This window comes from Carlito syrichta, unplaced genomic scaffold, assembly GCF_000164805.1.
Source record: "Carlito syrichta isolate Samal-C Ts95f unplaced genomic scaffold, Tarsius_syrichta-2.0.1 Scaffold185600, whole genome shotgun sequence".
In the NCBI taxonomy this organism is placed as follows: domain Eukaryota; kingdom Metazoa; phylum Chordata; class Mammalia; order Primates; family Tarsiidae; genus Carlito; species Carlito syrichta.
This window is the reverse complement of record NW_007129696.1, coordinates 130,765-145,113: the sequence shown is the minus strand read 5'-3', so window position 1 is coordinate 145,113 and position 14,349 is coordinate 130,765. Positions and strand designations below refer to the sequence as shown.

General features: G+C 41.4%; 1 protein-coding gene across 2 annotated transcripts in view; it reads left to right on the top strand.

Moving 5' to 3' along the window:
- The window catches only part of LOC103252958 (rab3 GTPase-activating protein catalytic subunit), a 39,590-nt gene extending 27,183 nt beyond the window's left edge, over positions 1-12,407 (top strand). Inside the window, exons 7-12 of one of the 2 annotated variants that reach the window (XM_008051525.2) lie at positions 5,653-5,749; positions 5,847-5,950; positions 6,058-6,173; positions 7,654-7,756; positions 10,122-10,142; positions 10,962-12,407. In XM_008051525.2, the coding sequence (XP_008049716.2) occupies positions 5,653-5,749; positions 5,847-5,950; positions 6,058-6,173; positions 7,654-7,756; positions 10,122-10,142; positions 10,962-11,198 (678 nt within the window). In that variant the 3' untranslated portion in view covers positions 11,199-12,407. The remainder of the gene's footprint in view (positions 1-5,652; positions 5,750-5,846; positions 5,951-6,057; positions 6,174-7,653; positions 7,757-10,121; positions 10,143-10,961) is intronic. The other variant, XM_021709358.1, reaches the window with a different exon arrangement.
- The last annotated feature ends 1,942 nt before the right edge of the window (positions 12,408-14,349 follow it).

Here is a 14,349-nt window from a genome sequence, read left to right as displayed (position 1 = left end):
CCCTCCCCCCAAAAAAAAAAAAAAAAAAAAAAAATCAACCAGGCGTAGTGGTGCATGCCTATGGTCCTAGCTATTAGGGAGGCTGAGGCAGAAGGGTCGCCTGAGCCCAGGAGTTTGGGGAAGCGGTAGAGCCATGATCATACCTCTGCACTCCAGCCTGGGTGACAGAGTGAGACTCTGACTAAAAAAGAAATAATAATTACCCTTATACCTATTAAAATATATTTAACTTTATTGATAGTAAGAGAAATGCAAATTAATTAAAACTTCACTGAGATACCATTTCTCACATATCAGATTGTCAAAGACGTGATAATTATTAGTGAGGCCATGAGGCAGCGGGTACTCTTACACATCGTTGGTAAGGAGGCAGAATGGTATAGTCCCCTTTGGAAGGGAATTTGGCAATGCCTAACAATATTTACACATGCATTTACCCTTCCACCTAGGAATCCCTCTTCTATGAACGTCAATATTTTCTTCTTCTTTTTTTTTTTTGTAGAGATGGGGGTTTCTTTATGTTGCCAGTCTGTTCTCAAACTCCTGGGTTCAAGTAATCCTCCCACATTGGCCTCCCAGAGTGCTAGGATTATAGGTGTGAGCCACCGTGCCCAGCTTTTGTCTTTCTTACCCTAGTATTTTCAAAGATACACAAATATAAATGCAGTAGGTTGTCCATTGCTGCATTACTTGTAATTATAACATATTGTAAACTACCTAGATGTCCAAGTTTAGGAACTTTGTTGAATAAACGATGATTCATCTACTTAATGTAGTACCATGCAGCTATTAATGGAGGAGGGGGAGATCTTTATGAAGTGATAGTGGTTTGCTGGATATGTTTTTGTCTGCTTGTTTGTTTGAGTCAGGTTGTTAACTCTGTCACCCAAGCTGGAGTGCAGTGGCATGACCAGGGCTCACCGCAGTATCAACCTTCTGGGCACAGGTGATCCTTTCACCTCAGCCTCCCGAGTAGCTGGGACTACAGGCACGCAACATCACGCCCAGCAATTTTTTTTTTTATGTTGTACAGACTGGTCTTGAACTCCTGGGCTCAAGCATTCCTCCCGCCTCAGCCTCCCGAAGTGCTGGGCTTGCCACCACACCTGGCTGTAGGATATGTTATTGAGAGAAAAATAAAGAGCAAAAGAATATATATAACATGCTACATTTTGTGTAAAAAAAAAAAAGAAATTAAGAAAATTATATCTTAGATAATAAGATATATCTATCTTTATAAAAAGAAACTCAGTAAGAATTGACCAGAAAACACTGAAGTTCTTAATTGTTGACCAGAAGGGTTGAGAGAGGGAGAAATAGGGAGCGTGGGAGTAAGTGACGTTTAGAAAAGAGTATACTTTCTGTAGACCTTTGACTTCCAGAAGAACATTAATGTTTTACATACTAAAAAACTAAACAAGGTTAGGAAGAGGGGAAATAACCTAAAACTGAAAGCTGAGACAAATTGACCCAGCTGTATTTTATTTTATGTTGTATTTTTATTTTAGAGACAGGGTCTCACTATGTCACCCCGGCTGGAGTGCAGTGGCATGATCATAGCTCACTGCAGCCTTGAACTTGCCTCAAGTGATTCTCCTACCTCAGCTTCCCAAGGAAGCTCAAGACCAGCCTACGCAACTAAGTGTTCTGGGATTATAGGCATGAACCACCACATCTGCCCCAGCTGCATTTTAAAGGAGTAACATAGCCACACTGAAGTGGGTTGAGGTTGGGAGGGAAACTCTAATCCAAGGGATGTATGGACACCTAAGATGTGTTTCACTGTAGACCCTCAGTTGGGGGGAAAGGGAGAGGACTACAGACAAACCCTGAACCCTCTTGTCTAGGGTTTTGGTTTTTTTTTAAGTGATATGGGTGAAGCAGTTCTGAAACTCTTTCAGATGTGTTGTTGGTTAAGCAAGTGAATAATTAAATGTGTTGTTGGAAGCCAGAATTGTCACTGTGGAAGTGAGATGCAGATATGGAATTGAGGAAGACAAGAACCCAGTGGCAATGGGTTGGAATTGGAGATATTGGTGTGGACTTACAGTTTTCTAAAAATATAGATAGGTCTGTGAGTATGCACATGTGTAAGAATCTATGTGTATGTAGGTATATGCTGACATACATAAATGTTTGAATAAATAAATGGAGAAGAGACAAATCTCCTGTGCAGAGTTCTAAATTTATGTAAATATTTCCCCCTTGAGGAAGTAGAGCGTAACTCCCACTCTATGAATGTGCTGTAGATCGTCACTTCCTTCCAAAGTACAGTTTGCAGAGGGGGAAAAGAGTAACGTTAGGGTGCAGAACCCTGATAGACATGGCCTCAACCCGGTGATGGAGGTTGACATCCACAGGAAGAGCCACGCTGGCAGTAGGTGCTCTTGACATGGTGTGACAAGAGTGGCACTTTTCCCACCTCTCTGGTTTTCCTCCCCAAACATATCCCAGTGCAATTGTGAGAAAAACATCTGATAAACCCCAATGGAAGGAATTTTTGCAAAATACCTGACTAGAGCTCCTCAAAACTTCAAGGCCAGTAAAACGAAGTAAGTCTGAGAAATCATCATAGCCAAGAGGAGCCTAGAAACATGAGCACCATATGTATATGTGATATCCTGAATGGGATCCTGAGTATGTTTGTCATGATCATGCCACTGCACTCCAACCTGGGCAACAGAGTGAGATAAAAACTAAGGAAACTGAGCGTATGAATATTGACAGGATTATTTATATAACCAAAAATGGAACAGACCCAAATGTCTGTCAGTGATGAAAGGACAAGTAAAATGTGGTCTCTCCATACAGTGGGACATTATTCAGCCATAAAAAGGAATGAAATTACAACATGGGTGAACCTTGAAAGCTTGCTAAGTGAAAGAAACCAGAAACAAAGGGCCACATACTGCATCATTCCATTTATTTGAAAGGTCCAGAATAGGCAAGTCCATAGAGACATTAAGTTAGGTTAGTAGCTGCCAGAGGATAGGGATTGGGAGATAGGGGAGATGGCAACTGATTGCTTTTGGGTGTTGGGTTCTTTTTGAGGGTGATGGAAGTGTTCCGGAATTAGATAATGGTGATGGTTACATAACCTTATAAATATGCTAAAAAAAAAACCACTGAAATTTTAAATTCATTTTTAAAAAAGTTGTATCGCATTTGAGTTACACTTCAATTTTTAAAAACTAAGGCACTCTAAATAAAGTATGGAATTTTTAGTTAACCAAAAAGCAGAGAGGAAGGAGAAATTATACTCTAACGTCAACTCTATAATAGAATGAAAAACGGTTCCAGATTGAGAAGAAAGGGCCATGACAAGGCAAGGCAGTGAGTGCCCCTTGGCTGAAGCTTGCGGTGGGGGAGGGAAAGGGTCACAGAAGGCACTGCTGGTTCAGTCGACAAAGCCGTTACAGGGACAGCAGGTTAGAGTAGAAGTATTTTATCCGTGTTAAACTTGCTTTTTTATATTATCAGAATGATTTACATTTTGATTATATACAAGTAATTTGAGGAAATACACACTGTGATAGTTGTAGATAAAGGACATTATATATGCAACTTGCTTTGAATTTATTCAGAAAAAAATTATATATGTATATAATACAAGGAAATTTATGTATGTACACACACGGGGGGTAGAGAGAGATGTACGTGATCAAAACAAGGAACTGAAAGGTTAATCATAAGTGAATCTAACTAAAGAGTATTCACGTATTTTATGTTCTTGCAAATTTTTCTGTGAGTTAAGGAAAACAAAATTTGAACTAGTAAGCTTAGCAAGTATGTTCAACAATGGGAACCTATTACTCTAGGTAAGAGTGTAAATTTATTGAAACACTTTGTACAATAATTATCATGGCTAGACACAGTGGCTCACACCTATAATCCAGCACTTTGGGAGGCTGAGGCAGGTGGATGGCTTGAGCCCAGGAGTTCGAGACCAACCTGGACAACATAGTGAAACCTCATCTCTACAAAAACTAAAAAAGAAATAGCTGTGTGTGGTGGCATGTGCCTGTAGTTAAAACATGTAAGAATACTCAGGATGCTGAGGTGAAAGGATTGCCTGAGTCCAGGAGGTCTAGGCTGCCATGAGCCATGCTTGTCATGATCATGCCCACTGCATTCCCACCTGAGCGACAGAGTGAGACCTTGACTCAAAATAATAATTACTATTGTGCACCAGGAAATATGTGCAATAGTGTAATGGGAGTGTTATTTGTAATAGCCAAAATTTGGAGGGGGGGTAAAAAAAAAAAAAAAGGCAACATGATGGTTAGTGATTACTTCTGAGGGAGAGAGGAGGGAGGCTTGAACAGGGAGGGTAGGGGGGGACTTGGAAAGTCCTGGTGATGCTTTCCCTGTTACTTAAGCTGGTTGGTGAGCAAACAGGTGTTCATGTTTTCTTTAAATTATTTATAAATACTCTGGTATTTATATTTCTAATTTTAAAAATGTTTCAAGTCACACAAAACGCTCTATGCCAAAAAAAATGACTATAAGTAATTAAATGAACAAAGCAAATTAAAAAACAGCGTGTAAATTGTTTTAAAGAACATACATATGCATTCTCTTGTTTAAATGGGCATAGGGAAAATTCTGAGAGGATGAAAACAATTCTGTGGTTTTTTTGGGGGGGGAAGCAGGATTTCAGGAGAATTTCTGCATTATATTTCCCTTTATTTTTGAAATCCAGGAGCATTTATCAGTCAGGCTCACATTATGAGATTACACTCTTAAAATTTTTTGTATTGGTACATAATAATTGTACGTATTTATAGGCTATGTTTTATGTTTAGTGCTGTTGAATAAGGAGCTTCAAGGTAGGGTCCAGGTGTTGCGTAGACTTGGCTGCATTAAAAGAAACATTTTCCATTTTGGGGAAAAACCCAACAAACCAAAACAACTAAAACCAAGAAGTTGTGTAAGGTCACTAGCAATATTTAGAAACATTAAGTAAGAAAAGCAGTAAGATGTATTTTACATATTTATTATGTGTGTTCTGTGTCTTTAAAAAATCCCAGAATATCAAACCATCTTTTTAAAAAGAAAAAAAAAATCCAGAATGAAAATGCTTCACTGTTCACAATTGATACTTCTATGGTCTGTAATTTACTGATGACTTTTTTTTTTTCCCAGTATTTTCCTAATTTACCTGTATTACAAATGGAAGCAGAAAAAATTTATGAGAATTTCTTCTTCTTTTAAAAATTATTTGTTTTATTTTTTAAAAATAGAGACAAGGTCTCAGTATGCTGCCCAGGCTGGCCTCAAACTCCTGGTCTCAAGCGATGGTCCTCCCACCTTGGCCTTCCAGAGTGCTGGGATTATAGGCATGAACCACCATGCCCGGCCAGAATTCCTCATCATTAAAGTTTGAAGTTCTCAGAGCCAATATGAGTGACATGAAAAGAAAAAATAAATAAGACTGAAGTTCTTGGGTGCTTCCAGTAACAGTCCTACTTTTAGGCGTAGTAGCTCCTTACCTGGGGGCGGGGCAAGGGCAGATGCTGAGAGAAGAGAGCTCTTCTCTGCTTGCTTGACCTGGATGTGAGTTGAGTAGTTGGGGTTTCTGTACTTCTGTAAACATCTGCTTTGGTCCTTTCAGCTGCATTGATCGTTCATGCAATGTTGTGCCTCCGTCAGGTGCTGCACTATCTGGCAGTCCAGAAACCTGCAGATCTTGCTCGGCACCTGTTACCTTGTGTGATTCATGCCGCTGTACTCAAGGTAAAAGAAGAAGGTAAATGTCATATTTGATTAGTCATTAGTTAACTGCCAAAGGGAAGGTATATTTTGCTTAATTTATTTAATGATGGCTTCAATTTCTTTAAAAATAGAAAGTCTGGAAAACATTTCTTCAGTTAAGAAGATTATAAAGCAGATAATATCCCATTCCAGTAAAGTTTTGCACTTCCCCAATCCAGAAGACAAGAAATTGGAAGTAAGTTTGATGTAGTGTCAGGATCTTGCCAAGTGTTCTCCCCAGTTGGCAATAATTATTTTAAAGATATGTTTTTAAGAGGCTCAGCTTTTTTGCTGTCTCCCAAGGAAATCATCCATCAGATTACCAGTGTGGAAGCTATAATTGCAAGAGCCCGGTCACTGAAAGCCAAGTTTGGAACCGAGAAATGTGAACAGGAGGAGGAAAAGGAAGATCTTGAAAGGTAATTGCTATTTGGCTAACTCAGTATTATCTGCAGTAGGAAAAGCCATCACTCTCTTAAGGAAAAATGTAACAGGATATTGAGATTCTTTTTCTGGTACTCATATTATTTAAAACCAGCATTGACTAGAGACAGAAATATTTAAGTATCATAGGATTTGACCTCTACTATATTTCTGAGTCTCTCTGCCAAGTGTTTCCATTCCTGTCACTTTTAGAAACAGTCTGCCAGAGCCTCTGTTTCTGGGGATTCCTTGGTTTGCTTTTGGACATGCGGTGCCAGAAATTTCCTGTGGAGGAGTGTTAACTGTTGCTCACAGTGTCCGAAACTCTGTTTTCGGCTCTCACTGTTCCTTGACCACATGTAGGCAGTGCTGACACTGTGTCTGCCCACTATTCTCATTTTTTATTTTATTTTCAACAAGGTTTGCGATAGCAAAGGTATACATCCTATGCACTTGTATTGACCAGATAGCTTCTTTCAGATGAGACAAACGATCAGGCCCAGCTTTTCCTCTCTGAGACCTGGCTCCATTATCAATAAAGCCTATGTCAAAAATATTGACTAAATATTTTTTTCTAGTGAGGCCTGTGTTACCGGAAAGAGCAATGTTATTTTAATATGTGATAAAGTGTCCCCAAATTAGCTTGTCTAGCATCTTAAGTTTGTCATTTACAAATTTTCATCAGGTTTTTTTCATGAGAAGTGGCATTGTTGATGCTAAAGAATTAATATTATATGGCAAGGCATTTGCTGTAGCTTTTAACAAGTTATTGTTGGAATTTTAAAAATTTTTTATTGAGTGAAATGTTCTCCCAGCCTACTTTGTTCTTAAAAATGCCTTCCTTTTAAATGAGAAGAATAATCAATAATCAAGGGAATCGTTTCTAAAATAGTAGTATGATCAGTGACAGGTGGTACAGGCTTGGTGGCTTGGTGCCTTTGTGAGTTCTACCATACGTTATCTGTGATGTACTTAGAAGTACAGTGTTTTCAGCACATAATCACATAGTTTACAATTGCAACTTTGCCCCGCACTACATATATTTTAAACACACACACACATACGTTCATACACACACACGTACACACCCCCCTTAAAAAAAACAAAAACAAATATGGATCATCGCTTTACCAGATAAATAAAATTTAGTTTCTATTGGCCAGAATTTTTTTCAACTTTTATTAACTGTAGCATTTTCTAAGCTTCTAATCTGAAAAATATTGACTAAATATTTTTTTCTAATGCTTGGACAGAGATAAGCTTTTAAAAGTTTTTATGAGAATAGTTGAAAAAGCAGGACGATTGTCACTTGAGTCTCTTTCATTTCCAAATGTCAACCTATCCTGTTGTGTCACATTTCCATTCCAGCCGTGGTAGGCTGAACCAGTGTCAGTCGGAGGATCGATCAGCTCCTGAGGGCAGGGCCGCAGGGAGACCTGAGCAGCCACTTTCATCCTCCCCTCGCCTCTCTCCTAGGTTCGTGAGTTGCCTGCTGGAGCAGCCTGAGGTGTTAGTCGCTGGTGCCGGAAGAGGACATGCTGGCAGGATCATTCACAAGTTGTTTGTGAGTGCTCAGAGGGTAGGCGACATTCATTCCTGACTCTGTCATGCTCTCTCCAGACCTCTGCTTGGGAAGATGCTATTTTAACTCTCTCATGTGGCTGATTATACAGCTGTCAACCGAGTGTGAGTCTGGACATTGGGTTTGAACACCGAACAGTGATGACTCTCTGACTTTTTAGGCTTTGATGTTCATTTACTTTCCTATGTGTTTAAGTAAGATGATAAATATATTCTAGGAACTAAATTTTAGAAATTGGAAGTGTCTGAAATCCATTGTTACAGAAGCTGGCAGGAGCTTGGTTAGCAGTGGGCAATGCTGTGGTGTGGACAAAAAAGGTTTACTGGGGGTACTTTCACATTAGAATATAGTTCAATTTTACCATCTTTAACCGAAATGGATTCACAACTCAGCTTGAATCGTAAATCTAACTATTCTTATAATGGTGAAGAGATCTACCTTTAGAGGGTTCCCTAGAAAGGAAAAGGAAGATTACAGATTTCTCAGACTATGGTAACTTAGGCTTCAGCACAGAAAGAAAGCAGTCTCAATTATTATCATCATTATTACCTCTCCTAGTGAAAGTAAAGGTTTTAAAAATGAAGATACCTTAGTTACTGGTTAAGAGAGATGCCGGCATCCCACAGAAGATTCCATTTCAGGGCTCATTAATATTAGAGATTCTGATCAAAGTATTATGATGTACACTAAATACAGAGTTCCCCTTACCTGACACTGTGATGACACTAGAATGACCCAATTTTGAAAATCAAGTAAGAACAAGAATTTCTGTGGGCCTACACATGGAATAATAATTTGATATTCTCTGTTGAGTTGGTCTGGAGTATAACTATTTAATATATTTAAAATCATAGCCAAATATACTGATATGAATGCCCAGCAAAAGCTAAAAAATGAGATTATGTATGGGGTAACTCCCTAAACTTAAGAATTTCAAGCCAATAACCAAATATTTTATTTCTGTATAAATTAGACTTCTAGAAAACAGTAGATGCTTGTTCTGATTTATTTTGTTTTTGTCTATGGCATGAAACCAAGATCTGAGTTTGTTTTCCCATTCTATAATGTCTTCGCCAGCTTACTACTCAGCAGCTTACAAATACTTTTCTTGTTAACCACCAATATGAATTTTCCTCATATTGCAAAAACTCTTTTCCCCTTTGATCATTTAAAAAAGTTCTTAAGTATTTATATTCTTAGTGCTGAGTGTTGTTTTGGATAATTAAGCAAAATTATTTTCCCCAAAATAGAAATGGCCTCCTTACTCCCTCCACTGATTTCAAGTAGAGGCTCAGTATAAAAATTTTGACAATATAGAAAATTATAAAGAAAGTCTTACTACCCACTGATGATTACCAACATTTAACATCTAGTATATGCGTGTGTGTGTGTGTGTATGTATTTTAAAAGGGGTATATTACATAATCTCTTTGTTATTCTTAATTTCCACTTAATATACCTAAGATATCTTTCAGAATCAAAAAGTTCAAGAGTATAGTATATTATCTTTTCAGTAGTCTCATTAGATAGCTAGTCCCCTTTAAGGAATGCTGAAATTTTACATTCATCTTACATTATGTAATTTAAAAAACAGATTGCAAACTTACAGACTTTGTAGTGAATGTTTTTAGGGAATTGGTGGACTATCTAATCCATATACAAGCACCTGGTTGATACATTTTTTTGACTCAGCTCTTAAATGTTTGGCTAAACTGTTAAAGTTTATTCGTGTAACTTTTCATAATTAGCTGACACCTTGTATCAGTTTTACTAATTAATCAAGATCTTAACTTTTTAAAAGTTGTGATGAAGTTTCACTGGGACTTTTTTATAGCACACAGTAATTTTATATATTTAGAACTTTTCCTTGAAATTATAAATTGTAGTAATCTTGTTCATGATTATATGTGTCTGTGGTATGTACATATTTAAATGGAATTCAGCAATGACTGATTGGATTTTGCTTCGGGCTTGTTAAGTTCAATATTTCTTAGGCACCTCTTCTTAAATTCACTGCATTATCTATTTTTCAAGCCATGTGCCCTTTTTTGAAAGCATCTTAATTCTTCAGCAAAAGAGCTAGGTTTTTGTTGGATCATTTCCCCATTAAATGACATTCTGTATGTCACCTGTTAAACCATCAGATGCCTGCAGTGGTGGGAAATGTCTGCTCTCTTGGACAGCTTGGCGTGTTGTATGTGGTGTGACTTTGTCTGTCTTGAATAGTCTTTTGATAGGATCACGTTCCTTAGTGTAGTGCATGCTGTCTTTGAAATAATACTGAAATCTCTTGTCTAGCCCTATTTAAACCATCTTGCTTGTTTCCCTTTCATCACTGTTTCTTTTCTCACCCCTGTTCAAGCTGACTGAATCTTCTGATGAGGTAACAAAATAGCTTTTGTCCCTCATAGCTCCTCGTTCCTTCCCATCCCTCTAACTTCATAAGGTCATGAAAACTTAACCACCTCTTTCACAGTCTGGATTTGGCATACCTTTCTTGCTGATGTTTACTTAAACATGATTTCATGTTTCCATTGCCAAAACAATTTTTTCCCAAATTGATGGTATTGTGAAAGAAGTAGAAGTGATTAGAGTGTAAGATGTAGGCTCTAAATGAATATTTTATGCAATTTTAATGCAAAAAATAGATGCCTTTGATATTGAGAACGTCTTTTTTGTGGCTATTGCTGTATGGAGCTCTGTCACTTCTGTGTCATGTGAGCTGCCCAGCAGACAAAACCAGTGCCCTCAGTTTTAATTTGGCAAGTGAGCCTTAATAACAATTAATTGAAAGAGCTGAGATGAAAATCATCTTTTCAGACGGAAGAAAAACTGTTCCTTACTGACTGAGGACATCAGACAGGGACTTGGGTCATTGCTAGAGAGAAACACATAGAAGCCAGTTCAGCTCTGTGATCCCTTTCCACCAGATGGCTGCATGTGGCCCTCACTCTTCAGAGCAGAGTGCCTGGCAGTCATTGTCCCTTCTGTCTCTGTCACCAGTCCGGCTGCTCATGCAGTGTTTCAGGCTTCTTGCATTTTCCTTGTTATGTGTTTTTTGAGTAACCAAACATATAGCCACATTACTGAGTAATGTAGAACATTTTTTATGTATTTAACGTGTTTATGCCTCTGTCCTTCAGAAGTGTCTGAGTCTTAGCATTTGACTGGCTTTTGAATTTAGCATTTGATTCCGTTCAAGGCTGCAGCCATGGCTCCACCAGAAGAGGAACTGAAGCGATTGAGCTCCCCAGAGGAAAGAAGGCAGAACTCCGCGTCCGACTTCCCACCACCCGCCGGCCGGGAATTCATCTTGCGCACTACTGTGCCACGCCCTGCGCCCTACTCCAAAGCTCTGCCACAGCGGATGTACAGCGTTCTCACCAAAGAGGATTTTAGACTTGCGGGTGCCTTTTCGTCAGACACCTCCTTCTTCTAGCCCCTCTTGCGTTACCTCGCTGGTGGCTCGGACAGTGCTGCCGCCTCCTGCAGGCGGAGGCTGTGCCGGCGCGGATCGAGGTCGTGGCGGGCCCTCCGCTTCGGGCGCTCAGGGGTCAGACCAGCGTCGGGAAGACCTTCCAGCCCCAGGCGTGGGCTCTTGTTTCTCGGCGGGGGCAGGGAGAATGGATTTGAGCTATTGAGAGACTTCTGCTCTGAAGAGAAGACCTTTGTCTGTGGGGGACGAAACCAAACAATATCAGAAGCTCTGCTGTTCACTCTGGGGGGATGGTGTCCCTTCTCTTTTGCGACTGTCCTCTGGGATCTCGCCTGCGTTCCTTATATAACTTAGTGGTTATATTTATTAGTATCAAGTATGCAAAATAGAGTATCTGTGAACTCAGATTTCTGGATATTTTGGTGGTAGCTTTTAGTCCCAGAATCTGTGTTTTTAAAATGCTACATGACATTCTGTTTATTCAGTCACCTGTTGATCGTCTTTATTATACCAATTAACTTTTGATGAACATTTTTAACATTCTAGGAGAAAGCCTAGAATGTCACATAGTTTCTCTTTTTCCATGTAACTGTAACACAAATGTATTCCTTCTGATGAGACTTTAAATATCACTGCAAATTAGTTTTATGTATATCTTGTAAGATTCATTTTCTCTTATTTGTTTTCCTTCTGGTTGCCATGTAAGTTGTCAGCCTGCAGATTGTCACTTTCCCCTTCCTTGCTGTACAGCACACATTCTTTTTTTGTGGTTGCTGGATGGATACTGGGTTTAATGAAGTAGAGATGAGCACATGCTAAAAATACAGTCTTGGTACCTAGAGATTATCATGCAGTAGTATAATTTGGTATATGTGCTAATGCAATGAGTAGGGGATTATTTTAATGCACTATTTTGCTTTTGCATTTTAGTTAAAATGAACATTGTCTATGGGGCTGTGTAGCACCCAGTGTGAGGATAACAGCACCACATTCCTAGTTGTGTGAAGATCAAGATGCATTAAGTCTGTGTTGCTGTGTGGCCTTTGGTCATCTTAAATTGTTTTTAGGCCTAGAATTCCCACTTCAGTCCAAAGTAAAAAATGGTTATGCTGAAGCATAAGCTTTGCCTGTTTAACTTGAAGGGCTGATAGAGCTGTGCAAGCCCTGTGTTATATTATTTTTGTAAAAATTAAAAAATATGTGTGGATAGTGCGTGTGTGTCTATACACGCGTGTCTGTGTGTGTGTGTAAAGCAGGGAAGCGCTGGACCAGGGAGAAAGGCTTTTCTTTCAAGAACAGAGTTTGCCGGGCTCGGTGGCTCAGTAATCCCACGCCTTTGGGAGGCTGAGGTGAGTGGATTGCCTGAGCCCACGGGTTCGAGACCTGCCTGGGCAGCGAGACCTCAGCTCGACAATAAATCAAAAATTAGCTGGGCGTGGTAGCGCGCGCCTGTAGTTCCGGCTACTTGGAAGGTTGAGGCAGGAGGATCGCCGGAGCCCAGCAGGTCGAGGCTGCGGTGGCCGGGAGCGGCCACTGCACTCCAGTCTGGGTGACAGTGAGACTCCAACTCAAAAAAACAAACAAACAAACAAAAAAAAACAAAGAACAGAGTTTGCTTTCTAGTGAAGAAATAAATAACAAAAGTTCTACAAAGGAGAGGTTGGACTTTAAAAAGGTATTGTGAAATCTAATAAAAAGGACAGTATGGCTTTCTGTGGCTAATTTTTTCCAATTTTCTCCCCTCTGAGGGGCATTTCGTCTTATTTCACTGAGCTTTGTGCTGTCTCAGATCTTTCTAAATATTTGCAGCTTCCTGAGTCTTGCAAAGTGGTGGTCTCAAGAACATTCTTTGTGCCTTTGGAAAGGTAACTGCCCCGTTTTACTTTTATTATGGCCATATCCTTGTTTATTTCACAGATAAATAAGTGCCCACTTTATATCAGGCACCGTACTAGCAATACAGATAAAACAGAAACCAAAACACACTCCCTATAGGGAAGAATGCCATGACGTCATAAAATGTGGAGTGTAATCAGCTCAGCTGTGGGGGTGGAAGGACCAGCATTTATCAAACAAATCCACCCATTTATTCCTTGACAACAGAGGGTAGTAAGTGCAGTAGCAGAGAGTATGGAGTGTGACGGGAAGGGTTTTTCACTCAGGCTTTGGAGATCAGGAAAAGTATCCCAGGGGGTGTGACTTCTGGACTGAGACCAGAAGATGAGCAGGAGCTGGGGAGGGGTGGGGGGACGGCCACCTCTTGCAGAGAAGCTCACTAACTCCTCCACCCCGCATGCCTGCCCCGTTCGTGGAGATCGTGCTGCCGCCGCCATCGGCCAGCAACGCTTACCTCGCCGCCCTTGCAGCCTAGAAGCAGCCACGTCTTCCCTGGGCCACCGGCAGACGTGGCACAGGCAGGCTTGAGAAGTGCACACGCGTCGGGCCCGCCTTCCCCTCCCTCCGAGAGCCCGAGACCCGCCTGAAGAAGGGTGCGAGGTGGGTGGTCTGCTCCGCGCCGTCCACCGAGGAGGGGCGAGGAGGGTGTACAAGCCCACGAGCAGGATGGGCCGAAACCCAGGACAAAGGAGGAAGACGTGCGTTTGGGGGGCGGCCAGCGGCGCGCTGCAGCTGAAGTGCGGCAGGCGGGGCGGGCAGGGCAGGACGCGGAGACGGCGAGGCGGACGCGGCGAGGTCGGGCGCTCGGCCCGAGGCTGCGGCTTCGCCTCGGGTCGGCGGCGCGTCGTGCACGGCCGTCAAGCGCGGAGGGGCGTGGAGGGTTCACGCCAGGGCGGGGCGGGCGCGGGGGCCGAGAGGCCGAGAGGCCGAGGGCGCGCCACGTGCCTTAGGTTTTGACCGGAGTCGTCAGCTCCCGGGAAGGAGGTCGCACTTACAGCTTCGCTGCTCTTTCGCCTCCTGTGCGCCTGGCCTGTGCTCCCCAGAGGCGGCGGGTGCTGGTGGAACCGGCAAGAAACGGCCTCGCTTCGGGCCCCCCAGCCCGCGGCTTCCCGTGCCATCGCACCACGGATTTCTCCAGGCCGGAACCTCTCCGACCCTGATGAACATTCATTAGTGCAGAAGCGTTCCGCGAGAACCTACGCCGCGCCAGGGCGTGCTCTGGCCTGGGGAGGCAGCAGCGAGCAGAACAAAGGAGAGG